We start from the raw sequence: 10,257 nt of genomic DNA, 5'->3' as shown, positions 1-10,257 counted from the left end.
CCTTCCTTTGCTTTCTAGTCCACTCTCAGGTATGAACAGGTCTCTGACCTCGAATTTGCATGCTGTTCCAGGACTGTTATTTGAATGCAGGATAACTGTGCTGCATTATCTCTGGTCCCGCAAGAGATTTTCACCTGAGGCCAGTGTCACATCACTCTACATCCTGTTTCGACAGGAAAGTGAGTCAGAAAAACACACAGAAACTTCCAGAAAAGTGTGTTTACAGTAGACAAACACTGAGCATGTATTTAAAATTCACATACAGAGGACAGTATTCTGTGTGTCTCTTCATGACTTTATTCTATGATCTTTCTTCCCTGAACATTCATTTATGAATAAGCGTTTCTGAAAACGCAAAGCAAATAAGCACAGTGCTCTAACATTTTAAATAAATAATACACAAAATAAAAACAAAAAAATACATTCTTACGGGCATTTTTATCAGGAGTCAAACTGTACCATTTTAACTCAAGACATCTTTGAGTTATCCACAGGTAAAGGCACTTTTAAAGGTACAATACGTAGAATTTATTAACTGAAATGTATAAACCAGTAAAAAAAATAAAGACTGAATCAAAATTAATCTTTTATTTTAGTTGAGTACCTGACCTCAGATGTTTTCAACTCTGCCAACGAGAGAAATCCTGAATTTTAAAGGTGTAATAACACGTGTCTTGCCATGGTAGCCACAATTACATTACAATGTAAAAAAAAAAAAACGGATGTCATGACAAAGAATGCTAAAAGGAAAATGGGAGCTGCTACAGGAAGCTGCCAGTCGAGAACACAGAATAAACTCCCATGAATCCCTACAATCCACGTCAGATGTTATTATTGTTGTGATTAGCAGCCCTCTGGCTCGCAATATGTTAATTTATAGGAAGATATTAACAATTTATTAACAAAAAAAACCCTTTTCAGTCCCTGTAAAGTGAAATCCAAAATTTGTCTTTAACACATGAGATATCTTGTAATAAGGTTGCTGTAAAAATGTGAAAACACTGAGATCCATATGTGACCGAATATTGGATTTAGACCATTAGAAAGTTGTTCAACTATTTCCTGGCTTGGTTTAATTTCTGGCAAATATAGCTCCCCACTACATCAGTGGTCGACAGTCAATTGCATGCTATGTTTCTCTTCACTGTGAGGTAAATTTCCCAGATCTATCAGCCACAGTGGCCTACAGGTCATTAAAAGTATCATAACAGAAAGAATTGTGCCAGAAAACAGTAAATTTAATCCCAAACTCCTGTCTCTCTGTTCTGGTTCACTGTAAGGTAGGGGGGCAGGCTAAATGCTGGTGTGCTTGTTTATTTTTCCCTCGAACTGGCTGCAGCAGGAACACACATCTTACCTGCTGAAGGTGTGTTTTAATCCTTTTTTTACTTGTCTTGATGATTAGAAGAAGCAGCCTGTGGCTTTGTCTCTCTCAAAGCAGCGACAGTCCAATTTCTCCTGTTTTTTAGCATCACAGTGCTAAAGTTTTATAAAATATCTGATGGTAGACAAGTTGCCAAGCCTGTCACAATAAAAGCCTTTCATCATTAAAGACTTTTATTTTGAAGAGCAACATACAGAAATGAAGTGTTTTCAGCAGCTTAACAACAAAGACATCTCATTAACCTGACATACAAAAAAACTAAAACAATTTTTTTATCACTTTACAGGGACTTTAGTTAACTGCTCAGTTTTCTTCATGACACTTTCTAGTTTTATTTAATCAGACTGCCTTCAACCAGAAAGTTGATTTCACAGCTTCCTGAACTTAATATGTAAAGGGCATCCAAAACAAAGCCAACATCGAGATGACATCCATATCTGCACATAGTTTGAATAGAAATTTAATTGTATTATCTTCCAAACACTATGGAAGGCTAAAGTTTAGGCTTCATGCCATGCTGGCTTTCGTGGTGTCTGCGGAGATCTACTTTACGCTGGAAGCCTTTAGAACAAATGTCACATCCAAACGGTTTGAAGCCGGTGTGTTTCCTGCTGTGGGTGATCAGGTTGGAGCTCTGGCTGAAGGCTTTACCGCACACTTGGCATTTGTGAGGCTTTTCACCTACAAATGAAAACATAAAGAAGAAAAACTGATTAATCCACATAGAATATCTTAGATAATCATTGCCGATCTGTACATTTTATGCACGGTTAAGTCAAGCAACAGCTGTAACACTTTTAACCATTCAACTAGACCACTGTACTAGTCACAGTAGACAAGCACCAGGGGTTAATCCATTTACTGACAGATGTCGGTCCATCTCCATTGCATTAGGTGATGATATGACCCCATTAAGCTAACCAGTCTTCCAGCTGGCTTTGCTAATGTGCTAGCACACAGCTAACTGGTTGAATATATGGCAGGGGAAACGTGGACATCGCCACATCTCTGTAAATTTCATACATACTCTACCTTCTATTTTTGGGTCAAATTTGATGCATGCTATTGTTCTAGCTTACGGTGATAACCAAAGCAGATGAAAAGAAAATTCTGCCAAGCAATGCACAATTCTGGTGGCTGCCATAACAAGAAATAGGGCTTAAAAAAATGCAGAACTGTTATTTAAACCCTTCTTTTTGCTAGATGCAAAATCCAAGATGGCAGAGTCTGTGAGGAGGATGCTCCTTATGTATGAGTAATAGGCTCATTCTAAGTTAATAAAACAAAACAATTTGTATATTCAAGTGATTAAACACTGATTTAAACATCAACCTACTTACAAACATTATGTTTCATATTACCCTTATTTGTTCTCCTAAATGCTAATTGGCAAAATATTACATACAGCACCTTTAAATGTTTTGTAATCAGGTTTTGCAGGTCAGGTTTTTGACTTTTAACTTTTGCTATCCTTACCCTCACCATAACCCTAACCCTAACCAGGTGTTTAATCCAATTTCATTTTGAAAGTTGTAGCGTGTACTTCGGTTCTGGCAGAAACAGAAACTTACAGTATTGGTCTGCAAGAGGAAGTGTCTGAGATCTTAGGTCTGCAAGTCAGACAGTCTTGTCTATTTATGGGTCAAAGTCCAGCATGGACACTGTGGAGAATACACAGAACACCTAGTCCACTTTGGGTCTGGTTGAATTGAATACTTGCTCAATCTCCATCCCCATTATCTGTTGTGTGTATGAGTCCAACTTTAAGAAATCAAATTTAGTAAGATTTTAGTCTGACTAATATGACTATATAATATCTGAAAGTCTAGTATATCCATCCATACATCCATCCATTTTCTATACCGCTTATCCCACTGGGGTCCCAGGGGGCTGGAGCCTATCCCAGCTGTCAGTGGGTGAGAGGCGGGATACACCCCGGACTAGTCGCAAGTCAAGCTGGGGCTAGATCATGAGCATACTGATTCCAAGAAATAAGGCTTTGATGTTTGCCATAAATAGATCTTTTTAGCAGAAACATATCACTTACATGGCTGAAGAATCATGCCATTGTTCAGATTTGTCAAACATTTATTGGAGACAAATTTCCACAGTACAGACTTCCTTTCACAGAGCTCTGACAGAAGCTGGAAAACCAGATATGCAAATCATCAGGACATTTGTTTAATTTTTTTTTTCTGATTTATCAGCAGTTATCTTACTCCTGGAAATAATTCCTTTATGCTGCACCTGGAGAGCAGCGAGTGGAGCCATGGATATTTATTTTCTCAAAGCAATAAAATACATAATTGGCTGTTATAAAAGAATCCTTTCACTGTGACCTACCTGTGTGGATGTACGTGTGCTTCTTCATGTCAGACTTCTGGTGGAACCTCTTGCCGCAGTACTGGCACGGATACGGCCGAGTGTCCGAGTGGATGAGCAGGTGTGTGGAGAGGGTGGAGGAGCGCTTGAATGTTTTGCCACACATTTTACACTCGAAGCTTTTTTCCTTTAACAAAAACAACAAAACAAGTCCATGAGCAAGAAAATCAGAATGTGAAAAAAGAAGTTTAGTTTGGTTTTATATCTTGGTGTCAACAAAATACTCTCTCTTTGAATTCTGTTTTATGCTTTCAATCAAGACAAGGGTCTAAACCAGTAAACTGAATAAAATAAAGCTCTTCAGTCATTAAATAGAGTGGATATTTGAACCTCTTTGTTTACACAGGCTCTGTTTGGCTAAAACAGCCAAAAAGGCCTGTGTGCTATGCATATGAAATAATTCTCTATGTATGACTACAGCGACTGGTATCATAATTATCATTACTATTTTTTATAAAATAATGTTTAAAATAAAATGATGTTTATATGAACATGAATATGAATGATTGGTTCTTCTCCCTCTTTCTCTTAATATAAACCTGGGCGGCTCATTTTTTTCCTTTTGTAAAGGACTGTGACTGAATGTGCTTGTTAACTTTCCCTGAGCGTGAAATTATTTTTTTTACAGTTAAACGCTTTAAAATCTTAAACTTAAATAAAATTATCTTAAATAATCTTTCCCAGTGAAAATAATTCTAAATCAGGAGACGATTTTGAAAACATAGCCTCAGTCCTGATACACCACTTGCCCCTACCACTTAGCCCTAACTCCACTTTTTGTGTGTTTGTGTAGGGGTAGTGTGTCCTGATTTTGTCAGAATTGGGGGGGGGGGGGGTTGTGAAGTGCAAGGGCTACATGGCCCTTTGAACTGAAATTTTCCAGAGGCACAGTCCAAATAGAGCATAAAAGTAAATCACCAGCAAGATCTGAAAACTATGAAAACAATCTAATATCATAATTTAATGCTTTTTTAATGCACTGTGGCCCTTTTGCGTTTGAACAGGCCTTTTTTTATTTGCTCAAAGTAGCCTAAACCAATCCTCTCACTCACAAATGAGGCACATAATAGTGAGGCACTACACACTCTCCACTTTGGTCCAATGAAGAGCAGCAGTGATGAAAAGTCACTACTTTGGTGCAATATATAACTTGGACTTTAGCAGCCCTAAAGCATGCCAGACGTTTTTCTGTTCACCTTGTGTTATTTCTTTTGGCTGGGCTGTGTTAAGACTTTCTCCGTCACATTTGGTGGCATTCAAAACCTCAGAGTGTGGAGTGAGCACTGATGCTGACCTACTGAACAGATGCAACACCTTTCATTTGCTGTCATGGAGATGCTCTGTACTTTAAAATCCCTCGTTATCACTTAAATAAATTTAAATGGATCTGGTTTTAAAAACAGTATCATACAGATGTGAAAATCAAAATGTTAAGGACCCTAGAAGATCAGATTAAATGATTCCACCATATCTGTGGGGGGCATTAAAATAATGAATAGAGCTATTGTGATTGTATTACATAGAATTATTACATGTGACATAAGTTATGGTTTTCCTTTTCTATGAGAGTAAGGGAAGTTTCTCCTCCAGGTTCAGAGTAAAATCTCTGCATGAAGTAAAGGTGAGCTGATGTGAGTAAACAGCAGAAATATTAAGGAACAATTCATGGTGAGTATTTGGACAAGGTGATGCTTATTTTAAGCCAGCAATGAGAAACCATCCTGATCATCTTGCATGTTGTGAGGCTGCCTCAAACTCCTTTCTTCATTGTTTCTTCATACTGCCAATACATCCTATTATATGTGTTTTATGTAGCTTTACTATAAAGGTGAAAACTGTCATTATAGCCTCAGACAATATAAGTTTATCCACCACTTCAGCACCTTCTATTTTGCCTTTCCTCCTAGGACCAGCTATTGTCCAACAGGGAAAGTCTCTCAGTGTCAAGTGCATATGTGAACATGCAATCCAGGAGGATTTCAGCGCCACCCTGTCCTAAAATTTCTAGAAATGTTCAGGAGTACATACATGAGTGCATTAAAAGTAACCAGGCAACTCTGCACAAACAACACCTAACAAGGCTGTGTGTGAGAGTCGCTTCTATTAGTTCAGCGGTGCCAAAATTTCTGAATGTGACGCAGGGATTTTTAAGATCACAAAGGTCACTGTAAATAAGTACTGTTATACTTTCTCTTTCTGGAAAACTACACTGATGTCATAATGATGCTACAAGGTCTTCATAAAAGTCTTTATATCTCTACCCCTACTTCTTTGTCTCACACGAGTCCAAAATATCATTAAAACAGTATCACAACCATAGAAAGAAGCTTTCAATGTTTGTTTTATGCATTATTTTGCATACCTGTGAGTGAACATTCATGTGCTGCTCCAGACTGACCGCGTGGCCAAAGGTTTTTCTGCAGATGTTGCAGCCAAAAGGTCTCGTTCCACTGTGAGATCTCCTGACGTGAACCTCCAGTCCATGGGGCGTTGAGAACACCTAAAGCACATGTTGTACATCAATTTCGGGTACAGTAAAACCACTTTATATACATTTCAAATCTTAGCTTAGCTCACAGGGAAGTAATCCAGAAAAACTGAACATAAACCTTTATGGTTGGACTTAAACATTATTGAGTGCACAGTTCATGGCTGCAGGATGCAGGTGCATACCTTGTCACAGGTGATACAGTGGTAGGTGTTGGATGTTGGGGAGTAGTGGGTACTGCAGTCCAGAGGCTGCTGAGGTGGTGGGCTGTGGCCCAGGTGCGTGCCGTACAGATTGCTGGCGTGCTGCAGAACTGTGGGGCTGAAACTCATTTGACGGAGCTCAAAGGAGGACGGCACCGACTCCCAGGCATACGTCGGCTTGAAGTACGGAGGAAATCCAGCCATGTGAGCTTCTGCAGGCGCACAGAGACAGACTTATAAAACTGTCACCCCTTTTGATTAGAGCCACAACATAGCTGCACATGCACTTGAAGCTCACCGTTTAGGTAGTATGGCTGTGTGAGGGCAACAGGGGGTCTGGTGGGCTCTGGGTGCGCAGGTAAGGGGCGTTCAAGCTCTGCATCTTCCTCCTCTTCCTCAAATGAGCAGCGGTCCTGAGGGGGAGACCGCTCCTCTGACTGAGGCTCATCAGAGGAGTCTGTGTTTTGAACTTCTGGTAGAGCTTCTACAAATCCACGACAAATAAAGGTGTGATTGATTCAAGCAGAGGACATTGCACTGTGTGATTAAACAGCAAGTAAATATCCTATTAAAACAAAAGCCTGCACAGGAGAACATTGTGTTTGAATATCAAACACCTTTGAGTAGTTCACCTTAAAAGGCTGAGTAGAATGCAGGAACTATTTCAATCTGTCTTCATCCACATACGTGCCAATTTCACCACTTTTATGATAAATACTAACATAAAAGCAAAAGCAGGAATTCAATTTCCCTTGCTGTTGTCTCCCTCACATATGTTTTTTTCAGGTCTTACCTTGACATATGGGGGCCTGCCGTTCTTCTTCATATGATCTATGAACATTATAGGTTGGCAACCTTTTGTTTTTGACCAGAAATGACCGTGGCATGTTGTTCCTGCAATGATAAAAAATAAAGATACAAGCTGCAATTATTTGCCGTTATATAACCTTCAATTTTTCCCCAGAAATGAGGATGTCATTATGCGTCTATAATAATAAAAAAAGTCAAAAATAAAGGCCCATATAAGCCTGTTTATAAGTTTGCTTTTCACCAGTCCTGAAAAAAAAATTTTTTTTAAATATAGTTTAAAATATAGCCTTGTAACCTTATGGTTTCACAGGAAATTACGTTGGCATGTTAGGTCTTGTTAACAAAATAAAACATTTTTTTAAAAACCTACTTCAATATATGAAAACAAATTTGGCCCAAAGTACAAATGTCAATTTATCATTGATAAATAGTGTCCATTTATGTTAAAACGTCTACAGTAAAGATATTTGACGAAATCAATGTTTAAATGTTGCATTACTTAAACATGAACTGTAAACTCTGATATTTAATTTTATATAATTGTATCCTATCAATTCAAGCGTAAATCAGCCTATGTAGCCGAAGAGTAAGGCACTTTCCAACGTTTTTGTTGTGTTTAGTTCATTCTTATACTTCTTAGCACATTTTACAGCATTTCACAGTTTCAGTGACAGTAAATAAGTATAAACAAAACTTCTAGAAAGTTCACACATTATAATTTTACAGACTAACCGTTAACTCAGAAGGCTTCTGTCGAAGTGAAACTTGAAGTTAGCTCCTTGTAAGCCAATAATATCCTCGTTTTTGGGGTGTAAATCTGCTCAGTGGAGAAAAATAGCGTGGCAGAAATCCTTTCCTAAAAGTCAGAAAAGCAAAGCAGCGTAACACCATCACACTTGTTGCCCTTTCTTTTTCTCCCCTCCCTGATTTTCAATCAGATAATTCCGCAGGAGAATCTGACTGCGCTTTCAGCCAATGAGCAGGCTGAGCTGCAGGTGCACATTTGCGTAAAAAAACACACACAGGGCCTTAGCTGGCTCTGAAACAGTTACACAGAACACCTAGAGCTCCGAGGCAAACTAAAGTACCGTTTAAAGGCTAACACTGAATCTTAGAAAGCCTATGTAATTTTCAGGAAGATAATTCCGGCTACTTAAACCAAACAGGCTATATTAGCTAAATACAAGCCTAACTGAATTTGCTTGAGGAAAGTTAAAGGAATTTCAAAAAGTTTTTGTTCCAGTGTTATGCTATTTGGTTTAATTAAAGGCTTTAATAAAAATATAAATGATGAATAATTTTAATTAAAAATTCTTCCACATATTTCCACCTCTCAATGTTTGATTTACAGGATTTACTCCAGGTAAAGTGTGTATGACCGTGTTGTGTGCAAGATTTAAATTACCTTTAGATCATGAGACTGTACATCACCAGCAATCACACACCAAAACACACACCAAACCAGTCTGAGAGATTAGCACTGTTGACTTTGTCTATATTTATTAAAGCACATTGATACACAGCCGTGACAGATTTCTTCACTTGATGACTTTCGTGTCACGAATGTAGGATGCGAATGGGCAACATGCTGGGTCAGATCATTAAAAAAAAGGTAGATAAATAACGCCGGATAAATTTTTCTATAGAGAAATACCACCTTGTCAAAGTTAGTCCTGTATTTTTAAGAAAACATCCGAGAGGAGTCATGGGACGTTTCAATAGGGAGGAGAGGATTTATAAAGAAAGAAAAGAAGCGCAACAGTGACATCTGGTGGACGGGGTGTATACTGTAAAATTTGACTCCAGAAAGTTTTGACTTTAAATGTTTCCTTGATGCTGACGCAAGAAAAAAACAGAAAAAGAAAAAGAAAGAGGGAAATGTTTTTATTTTATTTGTTTTATCAGTAGCTAAGGGTTTAGAATCAACGTTTAAAAGCCAATACACTCGATCAATCCTGGCCTCTAGCCAGCCAGGTGGATGAGGTCATTTATTCATTTAATTATTCATTTATCCATTCATTTATAGTATAAAAAAACAAGTAATGCTACTTTTTAACAACAAAATCAGTTTTGGCACATCCATGAGTCTTTTATTAACACAGTCATTAATGGACTGAGCATCATACATTTCATTAACAAGATTAGGGCTTCAGTTTCATTTAGATGTTTTAGTTCGTGTTATTGTTTTAGAAGTTTTGGCTGTCATTTAGAAGGGGGCCACATTTATTCATTATTCACAAAGACTTCAATTCTGCATCTTTTTCCATGATGAGGGGTTCTTTCAAACCAGTGTAAATTTTGTCAACTAAAACTTTGGCTGAAAATGTTTGTTGAAAGCCTTTTTTGTGAGAAAGATTAGACTGATACTAACTAAAAATAGATGTATGATGACTAAAACTAAAAAAGTACATTTAGTTTTCATCACAGAGACTAAAATTAGACTAAAATGTAGTTTCATTTTTTGTCGGACATTCAAAATCCTTGATATTTCTGGGTATATCTGTCAAAATGCAATGCAAAGAAGGGATCCCAGGTTATGCAGGGTGCATAGAACACACTACCATGTTTAATACCAAATTCAGGCAAGAAACTAAATGCATGAACTAAAAGTAAAGACTATAATGTGAGTTTTTTAACAGACTAAGACTAGACTAAAATGCTTTTGAGCTTTCATCAAATAAAACTAAAAATATAAAGGGTAGAAATTACTAAAATGTGACAAAACCTAAAAGGTATTTAATCTAAAAAGTTAACACTTTTTCAAACCCTCCTGGCTGCAGTCTGTAAGGACATGAGAACTGTCATTGCAGCATCCCTTACTCCATCATCTGTCCATCAGTCCATGTGCTCATGATGCTACTTGGCATGTATTTCAGCTCATGCATGTGTAGCATGTTCAGTAACAAAGTGTAAGAGTTGTATTTCCTCTTGTGATATAACTGAATATCTTCTCTTCTTCTTCACTATGTTAAATTTTGACATCAGACTTT

The 10,257-nt window shown here is 37.7% G+C and overlaps 1 protein-coding gene across 1 annotated transcript; it reads right to left on the bottom strand.

Annotated features, from left to right (window-relative positions):
• Window positions 1-283: 283 nt before the first annotated feature.
• Window positions 284-8,309, bottom strand: gfi1b (growth factor independent 1B transcription repressor). Its single transcript, XM_041810379.1, has 7 exons — window positions 8,000-8,309; window positions 7,251-7,351; window positions 6,756-6,941; window positions 6,440-6,669; window positions 6,129-6,266; window positions 3,728-3,893; window positions 284-2,065 (listed from the first exon to the last, which is right to left on the bottom strand). Exons 2-7 carry the CDS (start codon window positions 7,342-7,344, stop codon window positions 1,878-1,880), a joined length of 1,002 nt encoding a protein of 333 aa, XP_041666313.1. The 5' UTR covers window positions 7,345-7,351; window positions 8,000-8,309; the 3' UTR covers window positions 284-1,877.
• Window positions 8,310-10,257: the final 1,948 nt, after the last annotated feature.

This window comes from Cheilinus undulatus, linkage group 17, assembly GCF_018320785.1.
Source record: "Cheilinus undulatus linkage group 17, ASM1832078v1, whole genome shotgun sequence".
NCBI lineage: Eukaryota > Metazoa > Chordata > Actinopteri > Labriformes > Labridae > Cheilinus > Cheilinus undulatus.
This window is presented reverse-complemented; position numbering and strand designations above follow the sequence as displayed.

Excerpts from the sequence above, each read along its gene's own strand:
- gfi1b (XM_041810379.1), bottom strand. The coding sequence starts at position 7,344 with ATGCCACGGTCATTTCTGGTCAAAAACAAAAGGTTGCCAACCTATAAT. Across the intron at positions 6,670-6,755 it reads ACAGCCATACTACCTAAACG|AAGCTCACATGGCTGGATTT; the intron begins GTGAGCTTCAAG and ends GTGCGCCTGCAG. Across the intron at positions 6,267-6,439 it reads ACTGTATCACCTGTGACAAG|GTGTTCTCAACGCCCCATGG; the intron begins GTATGCACCTGC and ends CATGTGCTTTAG.